Raw genomic sequence first — 22,083 nt, 5'->3', positions numbered from 1 at the left:
TTGATATTTTCACATTTCTCTTGTTATTCGTAGCCATATTTTTGTAAGGGTTACAAAGAACTTGTCCACAATAAAGTCACTTTCTTCCGTTAACACACTCGAAAAAGTGTTTTACACTGCAAAACGGTAGATTTATTATTTTTTAAGCATATCAATTTATAAATTGATAAATTTATTCAATTTATAAGCATATAAATTAAAAGCAAACGACAAAACCTTCCATGACAAGCGCATAACACATACTGAACAAGGATTAGTGAGAAACATCCACACTCGCGATTTTGTCACTCCTCTCCCCCCACTGAGTGCTGTTTTGACCGGGAAAGATAATTTTAACCACGCCCATGTTTTTTTATGGTGGAAAATATTCACGGCGCTTTAAAATTCACATTTTTTTAGATTTCATTTTATATTAAATCGGCGATCGCGAATATGCGAAACCGCGAATAGCAGGGGTTTACTGTAATGGAGTCACTGGTTAAAGAAGCATTGCAGGATCATTTAGACAAGACAGCAGTAATAATTCAGACACAGCATGGGTTTGGCAAGGGGAAGTCTTATCTGACCAATTTGATTGGATACTATGATGTAGTCACAAAGCAACTGGATGCAAAAAATAATTTCAATATCATATACTTGGATATGATACCAAAATTATTTTTTGCATCCAGTTCCTTTGTAATTACATCATATTATCCAATCAAATTTTAAGAGAGACATTTTTAAAGGTAATTCACTGGTGCTTATTTTGAAGATTTAAATTTTTACTTTACTTTTACTTAAATTACAGTTTCAAACTGAGAAAGATACAGCATGTCACAGGATGCCACATGCTACTGACAGGGGAAATTGCCAGTGCTGAACTTTCTCTAGCTGTAGCGATTCTTTTCTGTGTTCTAGATGCAGAAAATGAGATGACTTTAAATTACAACTCGGTGTAGTATTAGTGATTCAACTGAAAAATATTCAAAGAAAAACTAGACAGAAACCAAAGCATCTGATTCCATACGAAGGAATGCTCTCCCGAATCCGGACCTAGGACTGAATCTTTCAGTGCAGAATGATCTGAATTTCCCAGAAAGGATAAAAGGATGGTTCAGTGGGAGAAGACAGAGAGTGATGATCAATGGGTACTGCTCTATGTGGACTAATGTTATCAGTGGTGTCCCTCAATGTTCCGTGTTGGGCTCACTGTTGTTTTGTATATTTATCAATGATATTGATGAAGGTACAGTGAAACTTCTCCTAACGGACACCTCTCGTTAACGGACATCTCTCTACAACGGACATTTTCAAATTCCCCAACTCACCTCCATTGGTTTTAACGTGTTTGCAGCTTCTGTCTAGCGGACATTCTCTGTAACGGACGCGGACAGGCAATCTGCACTGTTTCATTTAGATTAGCACTTAATTTGATCTCCCCATAACGGACGGCGGGCGACCTCACGGCCCTTTTTCTAGGAACGTTTCTTCCACGTATTGCCTCAATCGTGTGTTTATTTTCTATTTCCGATTCTCTGAATTTTATCAAGGTTTACGTCGCGGTTCTAAACCCTTTTTCAAGAATTTTAAGGCACGTGTAAAACTTCTGATGAATTCGGTGTGTGCAAGGGGGGGGGGGAATATGGTCGGCCTTTCGTCTTTTCAGTTTCGGTTTTCAGTTTTGTTCAGTGTCGTGTGAAGTGCACAATGTCTTCTCGTAAACATTTAACTTTAAAAGATAAAGTCGAACTCATTAATACGTATGATCGGCAAAAAAATAGTGTTCGCAATCTCGCTGCAAAATTCAAAATCGGGAAGACGCAGGTAAGCGACATCCTAAAGAAAAAAAAATGAACTGCTCAAACAATTTTGGCAACACGGAAATGATCAGGTTCAAAAATCATTCCCGAAAACTGTTGGACTTCAAATTTGTCGCGCACGTGCTAAAAAAATACCCATTAATGGGCCTATTATTAGGGAAAAAGCTTTGGAGGTTGCGAAATCTATGGGAGTAAATGAGTTCAAAGCTTCTGTGGGATGGCTAGACAAGTTCAAAACTCGGCATAAAATTTCTTGGAAAACCGTAAGTGGTGAAGGTGGATCTGTTGATACTGGGGTTGTAACAGAGTGGACCGTCAAATTGGAAGATTCATGTCGTGATTTTGAAGCTAAGGGTATTTACAACTGTGACGAAACAGGGTTGTTTTTTAAAGCTCTTCCTGAAAAAACAATGAGTGTAAAAAACAAAAAGTGCCAGGGCGGAAAAATTTCTAAGGAACGCTTGACTGTACTATTGTGTACAAATATGCTGGGAGACTTTGAACAACCTCTTGTTATAGGAAAACCACAAAATCCTCGTTGTTTCAAGGGCATAAAGTTGAATCTTTTGAATGTTGACGGGAAGTCTAATAAAAAAGCGTGGATGACACGAGATATCACGAGCGAATGGATAAGTCACTTTAACCAAAACATGATTCGTCAAAACAGAAAAATTATTCTTTTCATGGATAATGCTGGATCTCACCCGCACATTGAATTGTCGAACATTCAAATCATTTTTCTGCCACCAAACACATCTGCAGAGTGTCAGCCCTTGGATCAAGGGATAATAAAAAATTTTAAACTTCACTACAGAAAACGTGTTTTAAGACATCTCATTGCAAACATGAACGATGTAACATGTGCGAGTGACCTTGCAAAGAAAATCAGCATCCTAGATGCGATTCAGTGGATTTCCTCTTCAGTAAACGCAACTAGAAAACAAACTGTCGTGAACTGTTTTGTAAAGTCTGGCTTCTCAAATGCAAAAATTGAAGTTGTGAACAGCAATGTGGAGCACCAAGAAGAACAAGAACTTCAACATCTATTGATAATGTACGATATTTCTGCTACAAGTGACCCTGGCTACAAAGATATAGACTCAAACCTCACTACAGAAGATGGTGCTCTAGATATCAACGACATTATCATCAATATTTTTCAAGAAGTTCCTCATGAGGATGAAGAAATGGAAGGAGGTCATTCTGTCGAAGAACATATTAACGACGAACCACCGATGAAAATAGAAGCGCTCATACAAATCAATCGTTTAAAAATGTTTTTCGCCGCTGAAGTATCTTACCGAAGGACTTTCGATGGTTTCTTCACTCCAAACAAATGTTGAAAACAAAATTATCAGCCGGAAGAAGGTGCAGAAGAAAATAAGTGATTGCTGTATGTATTTTTCTTAAGATAAAGTCATAATATGCATAGCACAATTGTATGTATATTATTTACAAAAATATTGTGCAAAATCTGTATATAATTTAATTTAATTTTACATTAAACGTTTAGCGAATTTTCTTTATCTCTTGTGTATGTAATTGTATATTGTTTACAAAAATATTGTTCAAAATCTGTATATATTTTAATTTAATTTTACATTAAACGTTTAACGATTTTTCTTTCTTTCCTTTTTTTTTTTTCTCCCTCAGACTTCTTTTTAGCGGACACTTCTCTCTAACGGACACATTTTCGTTCCCCATGGCTGTCCGTTAAAGGGAAGTTTCACTGTATATCAAACTTAATGTGAAAGATTGCAGGTGATACAAAAGTTGGCAGGGTTGTTAATAACAGTAATGACCGTATGCTGCTGCAACAGGATCTGGAAAAGTTGGGTAGATGGGCTGAGAAGTGTCAACTGAAGTTTAACATTCACAAATGCAAAGTACTGCATATAGTTAGCAGTAACCCCAGAGAAATGTACCAACTATGTGATGTTACACTCAGGTTAGTGGAGAATGAAAGAAGCCTAGGGGTAATTATGCAGTCAGATATAAAGTTTTCTGAGTAGTGCAGACAGGCTGCCAGAGCAAGTCATGGGGTCTTGTCATTGATAAAAAGGAATTTTGCGAGCAGGGATAAGGAGGTGATTATCCCCTTGTATAAGACAATGGTCAGACAACACCTTGAGTACTGCGTACAGGTCTGGAAGCCTCATTTTAGGAAGGATGTAGAGTTGCTAGAACAAGTACAGAGAGGGGCAACAAGAGGGTACGGAGAAGCTTCTGGAGACTAGACACCTGCGAGGCAATCTGATTAAGGTATATAAGGCCTTGAATGGATTGAGCAGGCTCAGTGCTGATGGGATTCTTCCTCTTGCTCAGATTACGAACCTGAGGGGGCATAGATTCAAACTGAGGAAAGACAGTTGTAGAACAGATGTACAGAAGTTTGCCTTTAGCCAGCGGATAGTTGATTGCTGGAATAAACTTCCATCTTTTGTTGTGGAAGTTGATAGCTTAAATAAATTCAAGGCACAACTAGTGAAAATTCCTATATATCATTGGCAAGACACCATGGGCTACTCTTGCAGCCTTTTTGCACCGCTCAGAAAACTTCATATATGACTGCGCAATTACCCCCCAGATCCTTTTCAATCTCCATTACCCTGAGTGCAGTACCACCCAGTTGGTATGTTACTCTGGGGTTACTACTACCCATATGCAGTATTTTACATTTGTCAATGTTAAACTCAGTTTTCACCTCTCAGCCCATCTTTTCCAGATCCTGTTGCAGTAGCGTGCTATCATTACTGTCATTAACAGCCCTGCCAACCTCCATATCGTCTGCAAACTTAGACATTAACCCTGATATACCTTCATCAATATCATTGATAAATACCGAAAACAACAATAGGCCCAACACCGAACCCTGGGGGGCTCCACTAATAACAGTCCATGAAGGGCAGTGTCCATTGATAACTACTCTGTCTTCTCCCACTCAATCATCCTTTTATCCATTGTAGCAAATTACCCTTAATGCCATACTGCTCCAATTTGTACAGTAGTCTTCCATGTGCCACAGTATCAAAAGCTTTTCTAGAATCCAAGTATATGATATCAGAATTATTCTTTGCATCCAGTTCCTTTGTGACCCATCATAGTATCCAATCAAATTTGTCAGCCTGGACTTCCCCTTAACAAACCCATATTGTGTCTGAACTATAACTGCAGTCTTGTTTTGATGATTCTGCATCGCTTCCTTAACCAGTGACACATAAATTGCTATGAGTTAGTGAATTTTTTTTTTTTTTTTTAACTAATTCAAATTTTCTTTTTGATATGCTTAAATTTTATAGTGATTCAAAGTTATATGACTAAATAATAATTATTTCCTTAAATAAAGTTTTCTTAAAAGAGAGATTAAAACTTACATTTCCACTTGCTGTATCCATGAATAAAATCTCACTACTCGCTAGTGTATCACCAGATAAAACTGGGTTTAGTTCTTTAAAAAAGAAGACATCTATTTAATAATTAATGCACATCTGGGGCATAAAGTCTCAACTTAAAGAAATTATAAAAATTTTGTATTAAACTTAAATGAATGGAAAAAAAAAAGAAAAGAAGTTTGTTATGTACTAATCACTTTACCAGCAACACACACACATTTATATATGTGTGTGTCATGTGTGTGAACATGGTATACCACATAGACTCTCCCGTTAAATATGAATAATTATCTTTTATTACATTTAATTAAGATATGTCAGTTAGATGTGAATAAATACTTGGCTTTAAAGTTGATATACAGATCATGACTAAAATTCTGAATGAAATAATATTCCTGGGGGGGGGGGGGAGAAGGTTCTTTCTTGGTAGTTGGCATCTAATTTTGCAAAGTAGCAAAATTCAAGTTTTTGTTGTTAAGATGGTTGGATACCATTGGTTTATTTCAATTATGACACATACTTCACTATATGACAAAAATATACAAACACCATGAGCTTAAATATTGATACATAGCACAATGATACACAGTATCATTGCACAATGCCATATGTCTCTTGCATATGTGTATCAGCTCAGGAATATCAATATAAATCTCTTGTGTGCCATGCAGCAGCAGCAGCATTAGAAGCCAATATGGATTATGGATCAGAACTTACAGACTTTCAACATGGTCTATCTTTCTGTTCATATAACTGTCACTCACCTGAACCTCTTAAAATCCACAGTTGTGGATGTTATTCAAAGATGGAAGCCCACAGGTGACACTTCAGAGAAAATAATGGACAACCTCACAAACTTAACCCCAGGGGATCACATCTGGTAAGTATGGGCTTGGCACACCTAGGGTCCTGAGCGGTTATCATCATTCTTCTCTTTCTTGGTGATTCCCTTCTACTTTTGACTCACTCACACTCGCTCTCTCTCTCAGGATAACTCGGGGAATTTTTTTTTTTGGCTGGTGTAGCATACGCCTCAGGCTTCCTTGCACCATGTAGTTAATAATAATAACTTATAGAATGTGCTTTGCAAACCATAAAGAAGGAAGATCATGCATGTAATCTGCAGAAAACATTGCCAAGCAGGTTCATAAGATCAAATGTTCCATCAATATTTCAACACCCACAGGGCACTACAAAGCCCAGTGGGTGGTTGAAATATTGATGGAACATTTGATATGCTTTTAATGGTAGGGTAGCTGTGCTTAAGCTCAATATTATGGTTTAATGGTAGGGTAGCTGTGCTTAAGCTCAATATTATGGTTTAGTGGTAGGGTAGCTGTGCTTAAGCTCAATATTATGGTCACCAACACTGAATGGCATTTGGAATGGTATCATTTGTACCATTCATGGACTCTAGAATCTGCAAAACCATGTGAAATTTGACAGAAGCAGTCAAAGGGCTGCCCAACATGCTGATACTTTACAGTGTTTATCCAAATTAATATTATATTTAGGATCAAAATTTAAAATTTTGAACTTAAAAATAATAATATAACACTTCAGATATAGAAGAAATATAGGAAAAAGTGGTATAGTAGAAACATTAATTCTGTTATGACTTTTTATTTTATTCCGATTTATGGTTTGAAATTTTTATATTCCAAAATTACATCATTCACTAAATGATGATAATCTTGAATCTGTTGAGTTTTTGAATTTGTTGAGACTCATTCAAAAGGTTTGTCAAAATGAAAATTTTTACAATGAAATTGCTTGGACTTATGAGGCAATTTTCAAACTAAACAGCAATATTAATTACATGCCAGAAATTGGTTAAATACCCTTGCAAAATTTTTTTTTTTTTTTTTTTTTTTGGGAGAGGGAGGTCTCCTGGGAAAGAGTGGTTGGACTATTCTTTGTTCGGCACACTACCAGTTCAGAGAGCTATTTTGCAATATTATAGGTGTTTACCTCACTAAAATTTTCTATATTTTATGCAAGATAATGCTCCAGCACATAATTCTCTTATTTTTCAGAGAATTTCTTAAGGAAAATTTTCAGTAAATGAACAGATTACTGATAACCCTTTTAATTGCCCCCAAAGTCTTTGGATTTAACTCCTTCAGATTTTTTTTTCTGTGGAGTTATTTCAAAGAAAAAGTGTATGACCATAAAGTGATTTAAAATGTAGACCTTTAAACGTGAAAACATTTAATGCTAGGGAATTTTCAAAAATTAATCATCTGCTAACAACTAAAGCATGTCGACATGTGCTTATGTATTGAAGAATAAGGTCACCAATTTGGATAATATTTTGATCTTGTATTTGTTGTTTAATTAATGATATGTAAACCAGTTTTCTCTTGAATATTGAAATCAAAGTGTTAAGTGACATGTGATTCACCCAGTATATGTACCTTTTTCTTCTTCTTCTTCAAGCATGAGATGTAACATCTGTTGTGACAAAGATTCTGCCTTCTACTGCATCTTTTCTTTAGTCCTACCTACCTTACTTTTCCGTTTTTGTTTCTGTTCTTTTTTTTGAAATAATAAAAACCAAAACAGAAAAGGAAGGTAGGTGTAATAAAACTTTTTATTTAGTCTATTTTCTTCTCATTCCAGTTAGTCTACATGGTGCTCTCCCTTTTCTTACGTTCTGTATATTATATTGTTTTCTGATTTCTAAGTTCTTTATTTTATCTAGTCTGGTTTTTCCTGTATTTTTTATTAAGGTGTTAACTCCCATATTTGAATCATTCACCTGTTTTACTGGTTTCTACCATATGTTAGTTAAGGTCTAATAACTGTTTAATAAATTCTAGTTTTTGTATTTATATTTAAAGCAGGGGTAGGTGAACTAGGTAGTCACTTAGGGTGCCAAATTTGAAGAAATTAAAAAAAAAAAAAAAAAAATCAAGTTAATATTAAAATGAAAAGGATGAAAAAAAATGCAAATAAAATCATAATGTCATTATTTCAATTTTTATGAAAATGGGGATGGGGGGATATGAACTATAATTAATTTTTCTATATTTCTGAAAAATTTAATGCAAATCTTTTATTTATTACAAAAATAAACATAAACTTAGATCTTTATACTTAGATCTTTACACATGAATAATATTATTTTGCTATAATAGATAATATAATAACAAAATAATATTATTCATGATTTGTAACTTAGGATCAAAATGACCCACTCTGCAATTTAGATATGCATCAATGCCCATTATTGTTTTCTGTATTTGTCAATAATATTGATCAAGGTATATTAGGCTTAATATCCAAGTTTGCAGATGATACAAAGGTTGGTAGGATTGTTAATGACAGTAAGGACAGTATGCTACTGCAACAGGAGCTAGAAAAGTTGAGCAGATGGGCTGAGAGTTGGCAACTGAAGTTTAATATTGACAAATGCAAAGTACTGCATATGGGTAGCAGTAACCCCAGAGTAACATACCAACTGTGTGATACTACACTCGGGGTTGGAGAATGAAAAAGATATGGCAGTAATTGTGCAGTCAGATGTGAAGTTTTCTGAGCAGTGGAGGCGGGCTGCAAGAGTAGCTCATGGGGTCTTGTCAATGATATATAGGAATTTTGCTAGCAGGTATAAGGAGGTGATTACCACTTGTATAAGTCAATGGTCAGGCCACACCTTGAGTACTCCATACAGGTCTGGAGGCCTCATTTTAGGAAAAGATGCTGAACTATTAGAACGAGTAAAGAAAAGGGCAACGAGATTAGTGAGTGGAACAAGGGGTTTCTGTTTACAAGACAAGCTTCTTCTTCTTTCAGTCACATAGCTCCCTGAGGAGCTGTTGTGGCCACCAACAAATTCCTCCAACTGCATCGATCGTGTGCTATACGAGCAGCATCGCAAAGTGTCATGCCCAGAAGTTCACTGATCTCATCCTTCCACCTAGTTGAAGGTCTACCTCTGCATCTCTTTCCCTCGGTTTTTCTTTCCATTATATTCTTCAACAGAAAGTTTTTTTCCCTTCTTACTATATGACCAAAAAACTTGAGTTTTCTTTTGTTAATGCTACGAAGAAGAATTTTAGGCCTGCCACTTTTATTCAATACCCACTCATTTGTTCTTCGATCCAAGTAAGAAATATGCAGTATTCTCCTGTAACACCACATTTCAAATGCCTCAATTTTCTTCCTGTCAACTCTTTTCAGATTCCATCCTTCACATCCATAAGTGGCAACTGGAAAAATTAATCAATCAATGATTCTCAGTTTCGTCTTTAGGGGCAGATCACGATCTCTCCATAATTTTATCAGATCAGCGACCAACATTATAGCAATTGCCTGTTGTCTCTTTACATCATTTGAGCAGTCACTATTTTTATTTATTCTTGACCCTAAGTAATCAAATTCATCAACTTCTTCGATACCTTGCCCATTAACCTTCACCTTACTGGAATAAAGATTATCAACAATAACCATAATTTTAGTTTTACACAAGTTCAGAAACAGTCCTTACTTGCTTCACATACTCCTCAGAGTTTCTTTAAGATGATTCTTAGAATTACAAATTAGCACTGTATCATCGGCATAACGAAGGTTGTTTTTCTTCAGTCCTCCAGTTTTGATCCCAGTCTCTAAATCTTCCAAAGCTTCACGCATGCGATCTTTGGCATAAAGATTAAAAAAGTGAGGTGACAAAATACAGCCTTGCCTGAAACTGTTACCTATTGTGAAAAAGTCCGTGTTTCCCATGTTCGTTCTCACAGTTCCTTCCGAGCAAACAGGAACAGTAGCTTAATCAGCTGAATTATGTGGATTGGGAAACCCATAATAGTCATCGTTTCTCATGTTGAACACAATCAAATGCTTTTGCATAATCTGTAAAACACAAATTGACTGGTATATTGAATTCTTTGCATTTTTCTATAATCAGTCGTAGGCTTAAGATCTGATCTCTGGTTCCTCTACCCCTTCTGAAACCTGCTTGCTCTTCTAGCGTTTCTTCTTCAAGTTTTCTTGAGATTCTGTTTAATATGATTTTAAGAAGAATCTTGCTAGCGTGAGAAATTAGGCTAATAGTCCTGTAATTTGAGCAAATTTTCAGGTCTCCTTTTTTGGTAAGGGGATGAAATTGATTTCTTCCAATCTGATGGCCACCCTCCTGTTTCCCAAATTTTTACAATCATTTTATGAAAAAACTCGGTGCCCTTCACACCTGTAGCTTTAATCAATTCCGCTAGGATTTCATCAATTCCAGATGACTTGCCGCACGTCAGTTCTCTGATGGCTTTTTTGACTTCTTCCTTCAGTGGAACTGGTTCATGATCACACTCTTGAAAAGGGGGGTGGCAGATCATTAGTGCCAGTACGTGCTCGGAAGGGCTGCTAACAGTATTCTTTCCAATTCCTTTGATTGTGTTCTTCACTGTTAAAATTTCCTGTTTGGAGTCCTTAATTACATTACGTTTTGGTCGGAACTTTTGTCTTAAGGACTTAATTATTAGTATTAGCATTAGTAGAGGCATTTGATGCAAGAAAGCAAGATTATGCAGCATCAGCCAAAAAAAAAAAAAAAAAAAAACCACTTCCACTTCACCCCTCTGTTCGTTCAAAATACCTGTCCAGCTGAGCCTTAAACTTATTTAGGCTATCAACTTCCACAACAAGGGATGGAAGGCTGTTCCACCAACCAACCACCCGCTGGCTAAAGGCAAATTTCCGCACGTCTATCCTACATCTGTCTTTCCTCAATTTGAATTTATGCCCTCTCAGGTGATTATTCTGAGCGAGAGGAAGAATCCCATCAGCATTGAGCATGCTCAAACCATTCAAGGCCTTATACATCTCTATCAGATCACCTCGCTGGTGCCTAGTCTCCAGACACTGTAGTTTGCAAAACTTAAGCCTTTCTTCGTAAGAGCACCCCTTTGTTCCATTCACTAATCTTGTTGCCCTTCTCTGTGCCCGTTCCAGCAGCTCTACATCCTTCTTGAAATGAGGCCTCCAGACCTGTATACAGTACTCTAGGTGTGGCCTGACCATTGCCTTATACAAGGGATTAATCACCTCCTTATCCCTGCTAGAAAAATTCCTATATATCATTGACAATACACCATGAGCTACTCTTGCAGCCCATCTGCACTGCTCAGAGAACTTCATATCTGCCTGCACAACCACCCCCCAGGTCCCTTTCATTCTCTACCACTGTCAGTGTAGTACCACAGAGTTGATACGTTGCTCTGGGGTTGCTGTTTCCCATGTGTAGTACTTTACATTTGTCAATGTTAAATTTCATTTGCCACCTCTCAGCCCATCTGCTCAACCTTTCCAGATCCTGTTGCAGCAGCATAGTGTCAGTAGTGTCCTTGACAACCCTGCCTACCTTTGTATCGTCTGCAAACTTCGACATTAAGCTTGATATACCCTCATCAATATCATTTATGAATACAGAAAACAATAATGGACCCAACACTGAGCCCTGAGGGACTCCATTAATAACATTAGTCCACGACGAGCAGTGTCCATTGATTACCACTCTCTGTCTTCTCCCCCTCAGCCACCCCTTTATCCACAGCAGCAATTTGCCTCCAATGCCACACTGCTCCAATTTGTGCAGCAGTCTTCCATGTGCAACAGTATCAAATGGCTTTCTAAGATCCAAGTATATAATATCAAAGTTATTCCCTGCATCCAGTTCCTTTGTGACTGCATCATAGTATCCAATCAAATTGGTCAGGCATGACTTCACCTTAACAAAACCATGCTGTGTCCGAGCTATAGCTGAAGTCTTGTCTAAATGATCCTGCAGTGCTTCTTTAACTAGTGCCTCCATTAATTTTCCTGGAACAGAAATTAAACTCACAGGTCTATAATTACTTGTGTCAGCCTTTGATCCTCCTTTGTGAATTGGGGTGACATTTGCACATCTCTAGTCTGTGGGTACCTCCCCTGAGTCCAAGGAAGCTCTCATAATTATGGCTAAGGGTTTGCTTACTTCCTTTGTTGCCTCCTTTAATATAACTGGATAGATCCCATCCACCCCGGGTGCCTTTCTTGTGTTTATCTTCAACAATTTCTCCTCCACTTTACTCTCAGTTATTACAAGATTCTCTAGCTTACTGCTAGAGTTGAATACACCTCTGGCTTTCCCCTCGCTAAATAACTCCTCATGTGTGAATGTCGATGCAAAATATTCATTTAGTTTGTTAGCTACCTGAGCAGGATCATCAACAGTTGACCCATCGATATCAAGTGGACCAATCTGATTCGTCCCCTTCCTTCTAGAGTTTACATAAGTAAAGAACTCTTTGCTGTTTTTCTTTGCATCCCTTGCCAAGGATTTCTCGTAATCTGCCTTCGCCTGCCTAACCTCCTTTGTAACTGGTTACAGATCAACTTGTATCTATCATAGGCTTCTGTGTCATGTGTTAATTTGTATGTATCCCATGCATGTTTCTTCTCTGCCATATGCCTCATCAGTTATCAAAGTTGGTATGTAAAGCCTAGTAGCTTCCAAGATAAGTTCTTTGAATGCTTCCCATTTTGCATTTGCTGTTGGTAACATCATCAGTTGGTTCCACTGTATAGAATTTAAATACTGTCTCGGTCCATCATAGTCGCCTTTACGAAAGCAATAACCCTTCCCTTTACCCCTAATGGTAGTTACCTCTTTGAGTAAATCCCACTTCAGCACACTGTGATCACTGCCACCTAGTGGTTCATTTATCTGAAGATTCTTAATGCATGAAGAATCCCTGCTGATAATCAAATCAAGAGTATTCCTCCCTCTAGTTGCCTCCCGAACATGCTGATGTAGAAAACAATCATCCAATAAATCTACAAAAGCCTTGCTAGTGTGTGAGTGACCAGCCCCCAAATTCCAGTCAATATCTGGGAAATTAAAATCTCCCATTATAAGACTCTCTGAATTACTGGCCCACTCTATTTCCCTGTACAGTTTCTTATTATACTCATCAGAGTTATTAGGCCTGTAGCACAATCCTACTCTCAATTTTGATCTCCGAATGCTTATGTCACACCAAACTGACTCGACACTGCACTGTCCAGCTATGTCCACTGGCTTCACTTCCTTGGATTTTATGTATTTCTTAACTAATAGCATAACCCCTCCTCCCTTCCTATCCAGTCTATCCTTTCTGTAGACGTACTCCCCAAATTCCAGTTCTGCATTCCTTATATCTGTGTGACACCATGTCTCTGATATCCCAACAATATCTGCCTTTGATGTTTTGAGCAATACCTCAAATTCATCAAATTTATTTACTAAACTCCTAGCATTGGTGTACACACAAGTATACATGCACCTCTTTCTATTCTTAGCTACCCTAACACAACCCATGTGTTTACTTGTACCGCAATGACTCCCGGCAGTCTCTGAAATATCCTGCATCTTGTGTTTCAGGCTTCTGCTCATTCCAATAGAAGCAGTGCAAGAATCTCTTTCACCTCTGCCAGTGGCTACTGTTAATCTATTTGTCTTTGTCTCCCCCCAAGCTAGCAGTTTTCTAACCCACCTAACACTGCCTCGAAAGCATCAGCAAATATTCTTGCAATTATATCATACATCTTTTTAGTGTTGTTTCGTTTGTTGTGGTATTTGATTTCTTTACACTTTCAATTGATATAATCCTGTTTGTCCTGGCTTAAATAGTGCTTGATGACTTTGCTTAGTTCCTGATACTCTTCGTTTCCTTGTACACCCTGGGCTTTTGCAGTTCTTCTCTGTTCAATAAGTTTAAAAGTGGCTTTTGAAATCCAAGGCTTCCTGATGTTTGACCTTTCTCTAATGTGTCTATTTGCTGAATCCTTAATAATGCTTTTTTGTATTTTTCCACATTTCCTCAGGCAGCATATCATCATCTAGTTCTAATAGAGCTTGAAAACGATTGCCTGTTTCAAGCATATAATCGTTTAGAATATTTTCTACATCCAATCGTCTAGTTCATCCAATTCATGATCTTTTTCAGTTTCAGCTTCGGAATGATGTGGAGTAGCTGATGATCACTGCCACAATCTGCTCAAGGAAGTATTTTTGCTGTGATTACACTGGAATGCCACCTTTGCTGCATAAGGATATAATCAATCTGATTCCTTGTTTTATGATCAGGAGATTTTGATGTGTGGAGCCTTCTCGGGTGCTGCTGAAAGCAGGTGTTACATATGAAAAGACTGTTCATATGACAAAATTCAATTAAACTTTCATCCGGCTCATTTCTAGTGCCAAGACCACTAGTACTGGTTCTAGCAACCCACATCCTTCCTAAAATTAGGGCTTACAGACCTGTATGCAGTATTCAATGTGTGGTCTAATCATTGCCTTATAGAAGGGGATAATCGCCTCTTATCCCTGCTTGCAAAAATCCTGTATATCACTGACAAGACCCCATGACCTAATATGGCAGCTTGTATGTACTGCTCATAAAACTTGAAATCTGACTGCACAATTACCCCCAGTTCTCTTTCATTCTCAATTACCCTGTGTAACAGCACTTAGTTGGTATTTTTCTGGGGTTACTGCTACCCATATAAAGTGCTTTGCATTTGTCAATGTTAAACTTCAGTTGCCACTTCTCAGCCCATCTGCTGAACTTTTCTGGATCCTGTTGCAGCAGCAGCAGCAGCATACTGTCATTACTGTTATTAACAACAATGCCAACTATTGTATCATCTGCAAACTTTGACATTAAGCTTGATATACCTTCATCAATATCACTGATGTCCATGAAGAGCAGTCCATTGATTACCACTCTCTGTTTTCTCCCACTCAACCATCCTTTTATCCATTATCGCAACTTGCCCTTGCTGCCATACTGCTTCAGTTTGTACAGTAGTCTTCCATGTGCAACTGTACAAAAAGCTTTCCTGAAATCCAAGTATGTGATATCAAAATTATTTTTTGCATCCAGTTCCTTTGTGACCATGTCATAATATTATGATTGGATATTATGACCATGTCATAATATCCAATCAAATTGGTCAGACAAGACTTCCCCTTAACAAACCCATGCTGTGTGTGAATTATTGCTGCTGTCTTGTCTAAATGATCCGGCAATGCTTCTTTAACCAGTGACTCCATTATTTTCCCTGGAACAGAAGTCAAACTAACAGGTCTGTAATTACTCGTGTCACCCTTTGATCCCCTTTGTGAATTTGAGATACATTTGCACACCTCCAGTTCATGGGAACCTCCCGAGTCCAAGGAAGCTCTCATTATTAGGTTTGCTTACTTTTTTCGCTGCCTCCTGTTTTATAACTGGATAGATCCCATCCACCCCAGGTACCTTTTTATGCTTAACTTCAACAATTTAACCTAAGGGGCTCACATCTGGTATGTACGAGCTTGGCACACCCAGGGGTCCTGGGCTGGATATCATCATTCTTCTCTTTCTTGGTGATTCCTTTGTACTTCTGACTCTCTCTCTCTCTCTCTCTCTCTCTCTCTCTCTCTCTCTCTCTCTCTCTCAGGGTAACTCGGGAATTTTTTCTGGCTGGTGCAGCATGAGCCTCGGGCTTTCTTGCGCCATATGGCCAATAATAATAAAATGATCCAACACATCACCGTGGGATGCAAGGTGATCACCAAGACTGAGTACACTCACAGACACGACCAGGTAGCTAGGATAATACATTATAAGCTAGCAAGGAAATACCAGTTGATTGAAGAAAGTTTACCATACTACAAGTACGAACCCCAGGCAGTACTAGACTCCAATCCACAAGCTGTACTGGGACTGCACCATAATAACAGATAGGACAATCCCGCACAACAGACCGGACATAACCCTTGTGGACATGAAGGAAAGGCTATCTATCTGATTGACATAGCAGTACCCAACACCGGAAAACTGCAGAAGACCCATGGGGAAAAATTCAGGAAGTACACAAACCTAAGACAGGAGATCAAAGAAATGTGGCATATGCAACAAGTTACAACCATCCCGATCATTGTGTCAACCACTGGTATGGTGCCAAAGACCCTACATAACAGCATAGGATAGTGTGCATAGTGTTAGGGTTGAGCACCACCTGTGGTTTCCCACATCTGCACTATATGTACACTGTGAAGAAATACAGAACACTGTAAATGCCAAGAAAAGTGTAGTGTGTTGAATGTGTGTCCTGGCATTTGGCCGCGGGATCCCTGATGGGACTCCACGTTGCCTGCACACACCACTAGGAGGTAGCCAGGCTGCCCATTATTCTCTGGCAGGTCTCTGTCAGGTTCGCCTGAGCTTCCTGAACAGAGACCAATTAAAAAAATAAATAATAAATAATAATAAAAAATATATATAATGAAATAAAAAAAAAATTAAAATAAAAATAAATTAAATAATAAAAATAAAAAAATAATAATAAAAAATAAAATAAATAACAATAATAAAAATAAAAAAATTATAAAAAAATAAAAATAAAAAATAATAAAAAAAATAAATATAAATAAAAAATAAGGTAGAGTGCGGCAGTATGGGGTGTACAGAAGATTGGGGGATGAAAGTAGGAGTAAGGGGATGTAGGTGAAGGAATCCCCTAAATTGACAGTGGAGCATATGCCCCACCAGGAGAAAAGGGGGGAGGGGATAACTCCAGAAGTGTAGAAAAGCCATCCAGCGAGAGTGTGCTGAGTGTGACATATTTTGCGGTGAAGTGGTCAAGACCACAGGAGCCTACCCAACCATGTGGAAAGTTAGTAGGTAATCCTACCCTGGATGTTCCAGGGTTAGCAAGTTGATGCTGGTAAAACAGTCAAGTACAGATTTTTTATTTCAAGGGATACAAGCTAGGGATACAAACCCTCACAGGTTTGTATCCCTAGCTTGAGTTGGTTGTAGAGTCCTGTGCCTAGCAAAGAGGTTCTGTGCGTACTCCGTTAGTACTTTGTAGTGTTGTTCGTCAGAAATTAACAGGTGCTCCTGTCCTTGAGGTATGTGTTGGAGTCTGGTGTACAGTGTTCCTCGAAGATCGTCATAAATTGGGCAGTTATAAAGAAGATGGTCCCACTCTTCAATTTCTCCACATGTACAGTAGGGGTTATTGATGATTCCCAAGGTAGTCAACTTATGATTTATAGAGCCATGCTGGTAAAAGTTAGAATGTCCAGTTAGAATATATGTACATGTCCACATGTCCAGTTAGAATATATGTACATGTCCACATGTCCAGTTAGAATATATGTACAGTAGAGGCCAGCCAGTTTATCCAAAGTCGCCGCCTTGGTTCTCTCCAAGGCGGCGACTTTGGATAAACTAGTTTGACATCTGAGATGAATTTCTTAGTTATTAGGTCCTTGTCACTCACCTTCCATCTTGTCTGTCAGATTTGTAGTAGCATGGCAGCTAGTTTCTTCTTTTCTTCCTTACAGTCAGTGCGAGTATTGATGGTATGTCCAAAGATGGTAGCTGGGATTCCCCGCGACAAGCAGTAGTGCAATCCTTGACGCATAACCTCCAAGTCAAGGAGTAGGACACCTGCAAGAACCTGGAAGGCCAGAGAGCTTACTGTGCAGCAGGCCCTGGTAATGGCGAGCAATATACTCCACTGAATTGTTTCTAGTTTGCATTTATTGCAAACAATTATTGCTCTATGATACCAAATCCCGGATCTGTATGTAATAACAGGGAGAAATATAGCTTTATACAGGAGTTTGAGTGTTCTCCGGTTCAGACCCCAGTCACACCTGCTTACACGGACGATTAGGGTTGCATAATTTATGATTTTTTCTTGAAGGTATGAGAGGTGTGGGAAGAAGGAGAGCTTTGAATCCAGGATGATACCCAGGTGTTTTAGGGAAGTTACCAGCTTGATGGTTTTTCCTTGTACCTTGATCTGAGGAGGCCTTGATATTTGTAGGGTGCCTTTGAGAAGTATGGATTGTGTTTCTGTGGAGAAATCCGGAGCTTGTTTAGAGTCGCCCAGTCCTGTAAGATCTGTAGTGCTTGATTTCCAGTGGCCTCGAGAGCTGCTCTGGTGTCCGCTGTGATGGAGATGATAATATCATCTGCAAATGCTTGGATAGTAACAGGGCCCAGATCCAGGCAAAGTAACTCATCAAGGACGATGTTCCAGAGGAACTGGCCGAGAACCGAGCTCTGTGGGCAGCCTCTATAGGTAGATTTGGTGAGCTTCTGGTATGGTGATCTTCCTGTTGGAAAGGTAACTTTGTATACACTTGTATAAGTTGGCTGGTATGCATGCCAGTCTTAGCCTGCGAAGAATGCTTGGCCACCAGAGCATGTCAAAGGCCCCGGCAAAGTCAATGGTTATGAGGAGGAAGTACTTATAATTAGTGCTGGCTGCAGCTTGGGTTATTTGGTAGAGAGCATCCTCTCTGCAGTGTCCTGGGCGAAATACATACTGTGAATTGGATTGTAGGCCAGCTTCTGTGTAGTGTATTAGGAGTCTGGTATGGAGGAGGCATTCAAGTAGCTTGCTCAATGTGGACAAGAGGGCATTGGGCCAGTATGAGTTAAGCTGTTCTGGAGGCTTCGATGGGTTTTTGAGTATTAACTTTAGTTCAGCTATTTTCCAGCTTTCTGGGAAGGATACTTGAGTTAGGCATTTATTGAACAGGTTAAGCAGAGATTGTGGATTTACCTGGGCGACCTTTTTTAGTATTTCTGGTTCAATGCGATCCAGTCCTGGGGATTTTTTATCCTTCATTTTGCCAATGGCTTGCTGCAGTTCTTCAGTGTTAAATTCTTCCTCCACAGAGTCAATGTGGTAATTGTCATTATCTAGACAAATTTTCTGCTGTTGTGTTGTGAGATGATCGGCATTGCTGATAAAGAGAGTATCTAAGATATTCATCATGGATTGCTCCCATGACGTTGTCATGATTCCTCATGGTGTTATTGTGGAATGGACTACTTCTCCTCTTGGCAGTTTGTTGGTAGTAACTCTGTACACCACTCCCCAAGGGTCCGAGTTACCAGTGGTGGTAACCAGCCGCTTCCATGTAGTTCTTTTTCGCTGCCTGATCATGGAAGTGTATTGGTTCCTGGTCCTCTTGTAGTCTTCACGAAGGGCTTCCACATCAGTAGCTGGCCAAGAGGTGCACGCTCTCTGAAAATCTTTCCTCTTGTTATGAACAATCCATGCTGCTTGGGATTCAGGGAGAGGATATCAGAAGGGTGATCCATGATTGTTGACTGGAGAGAGGTGGTGAACAGCTCCCAGTTGGCTTTGCTGATGGCATAGCGGTTGATATTGTAATGCGAAGTAGGAGTTGATTCTATATTTCTTGTGAGGCTGTATGTAATTGCTCTATGGTCAGAAGTGGTCCAGGCTTCATTGATCTGCCACCCCAACACCTTACTTGAGATTGATCTTGTGGCAATTGTTATGTCTATTGTAGACTCCCACATAGTACTGGAGAATGTTGGGAGGTTATCGGGCCTGTTTATTATATTAAATGGTGAGGTGGCTAGAAAGTCTTACAAATGCCACCCATTATGGCAACGAGGTCGGTCAGCTGTGAGGCTGTGCCAAGCAGGAGAACGGCAGTTAACATCCGCCCCCCAGGATGATTTTAGCATTAGGTAGAGTAGTGGTAACTGTTCTTAGGTAGTCAATAGCTGGGCCGATGTCTTCACTGGGTCTACAATAGAGTGATATTAAATAGAAGGCACCTAAGGGACCAATTACATGGGCACACACACACACTGCCCAAACTGTGCAGAGAGAAGAGATTTTGGTGACCATTATGTTCGGGTTCCGGATGACTATGGCAGCCCAGGGAGTATCTTCATCTGCTTGAATTATTTTATATGTGAGAGGATAGCCTCTAACTTTCTTGGAGTGGGTGTATGGTTCTTGCAGTAGTAATATATCAATGTTTTCTTCATCTGCCTTTTTCCTTATTTCCTCTGCTACTGCATGTGCTCGCTGAGCATTAATTTGTATAAATTTAATAACACTGTTGTTGAATTGTTTAGGCCTCACTACCATAGTTGGTCTTCAGTTGTTGGTTTCGCTTTGCCTTGATGTAAATAGGACATTTGCTGTCCCTGATTGAATGGGATGCATCCAGTTTTACTGCTTTGCAGTTTGTGCACACCGCACAGATGATTTGTTTGGGCAACTGCTATAACGATGCCCTTTTTGGGAACAATGCCCACAGATAGGTTCCATCTGTGTGCACGTGTGGGTGGTGTGCCCAAAACGACAGCATCTGAAGCATTTAGGAACAGCCACATGTTCCTTGAAGCGGTGGCTGCTTCAACCAATAAAGATCCTGTTTGTTTGTTTTTTTGTTTTTTTAGTTTTTAGGAGAATTAGCAACTAAGGCCATATTGCTCCGGGATATGCGGTGGTCATTCCCTGACCTTTCTGCATCCTCCGTATTTGGTGGTGATGGGCTCGAACCCCGGTCTAATCAAGAAGTGTGTGCTACGCACTGCTGCTCCTTCCCACCTGGTTACGGAGGCGCTAAAGATCTTGTCTTGTCTTGAAGTTTTAGTTGGTTCCATGCTTGTGGAGAGAGATCCACTACCCAATTGCAGAGGTTGGGAGACTTCGACTTGGTGCAGTATTTTGGTTTTATGTGCTCCTTGTCTCTTTTTTCTTGGGTTGAGTCTCGAATGTTCCTGTGTAAAATTTCTTCAGCAATGCTGTCTGGAGTAATTTCCCTATCCAAGTCAAAAATAAGAATTGATGGGCCTTTCTTCTTGGGGTATTCTGCTGTTAGACCGAGGGAACTTAATTCTAGGATTAGAAATGATTGCCCGGGCCTCTTGTTTTGTTGCAGTCTCAATTACGACACCAGTGTTTCTAGTTTTCCTGATGGATTTTATTTTAGTTGTTTTTAAGTTGTGAGCAAGCTTCTGAACCACAAGAGTTTTAACTGATTCGCTTGAGTCTAGCGATGAGTTTTTTGTAGCTTTCAATAGGACAAGGTGAGGTTCTTTGAGAAGCATTTTCTTCTGATGATAATCCATTGGTTTGTTGGTGGTAGTTGTATCCAGTGGAATCGTCCTCAGCGTTTGGGCGTATGTAAGGGGTGCTGTAGTATTTTCATTCACCCTTTTATCTAGAAAGGCGTCAAGTTTCGCTTTGGTTGTCTTGTGTTCCACGTTCAAATTTGATAGCACATGCTCCATTTTTGACGACACACGGATAATTTCTCGTCTAACTGCAGTAGTGATTCGATTATCCTTTTGGAGTATAATATCCTCCAGGTCCAGGCAATGACAGTACCTGGTCCATGATGGCTCCGTTTGGTAGTTGGGTAGTAGTTTGGTAATCACTGTTGGTTGTAATTATCTCTTCATTTTGGCCCATTCCCGAGTTTGTTTTTTGTTGCTCTTTGGTAGTCAGTTTCCCTAGATGCTTTTTATCAGCTGGTACGGGTCGCTGTCCTTCAGCATCTTCCTGGTCTTCCGTGGAATGCGGCTCATTTCGGGTTCACAACAGAGATCTCACCCTCAATGAATTGTTCCTCAAAGTCAGACATAGTTGGTGTGTGAATATAACTTGATAATTATGGCTTCCGATTTGTGAGGGTATAGCAGCAATAGGTCTCCCAGTGAACACTTACAAGGAACATTAGCATTAGTAAAGGCACATGCCTTTACTAATATATAGGGTATATACTAATATATTAGTAATACCCTTGCAAGAAAGCAAGGGTATATACTATTGCCAAAAAAAAAAAAAAAAAACCCTTCTCACTTCACCCATCCTATCGCTGCAAATGTTTGTCTAGTTCTGCCTTGAATCTATTTAAGCTATCAACTTCTATGACAGATGGAAGTTTGTTCCAGCAATCAACCACCCGCTGGCTAAAGGCAAACTTCCACACATCTATCCTACAACTGTCTTTCCTCAATTTGAATTTATGCCCTCTCAGGTGATTATTCCGAGCAAGAGGAAGAATCCCATCAGCATTGAGTATGCTC

At 39.2% G+C, this 22,083-nt stretch overlaps 1 protein-coding gene across 1 annotated transcript in view; it reads right to left on the bottom strand.

Moving 5' to 3' along the window:
* LOC150091324 (uncharacterized) overlaps positions 1-17,492 on the bottom strand; it is a 32,869-nt gene extending 15,377 nt beyond the window's left edge. Inside the window, exons 1-2 of the mRNA XM_090389979.1 lie at positions 17,486-17,492; positions 5,177-5,250 (exon numbers count right to left, since the gene is read on the bottom strand). Coding sequence (XP_090246105.1) covers positions 5,177-5,250; positions 17,486-17,492 — 81 coding nt within the window. The remainder of the gene's footprint in view (positions 1-5,176; positions 5,251-17,485) is intronic.
* Positions 17,493-22,083: the final 4,591 nt, after the last annotated feature.

The sequence above is a fragment of the Mastigoproctus giganteus genome, chromosome 1 (assembly GCF_048544385.1).
Source record: "Mastigoproctus giganteus isolate SK-2022 chromosome 1, ASM4854438v1, whole genome shotgun sequence".
NCBI lineage: Eukaryota > Metazoa > Arthropoda > Arachnida > Uropygi > Thelyphonidae > Mastigoproctus > Mastigoproctus giganteus.
Note: the sequence above shows the minus strand (reverse complement) of the source record. Positions and strands in the feature narration are given on the sequence as shown.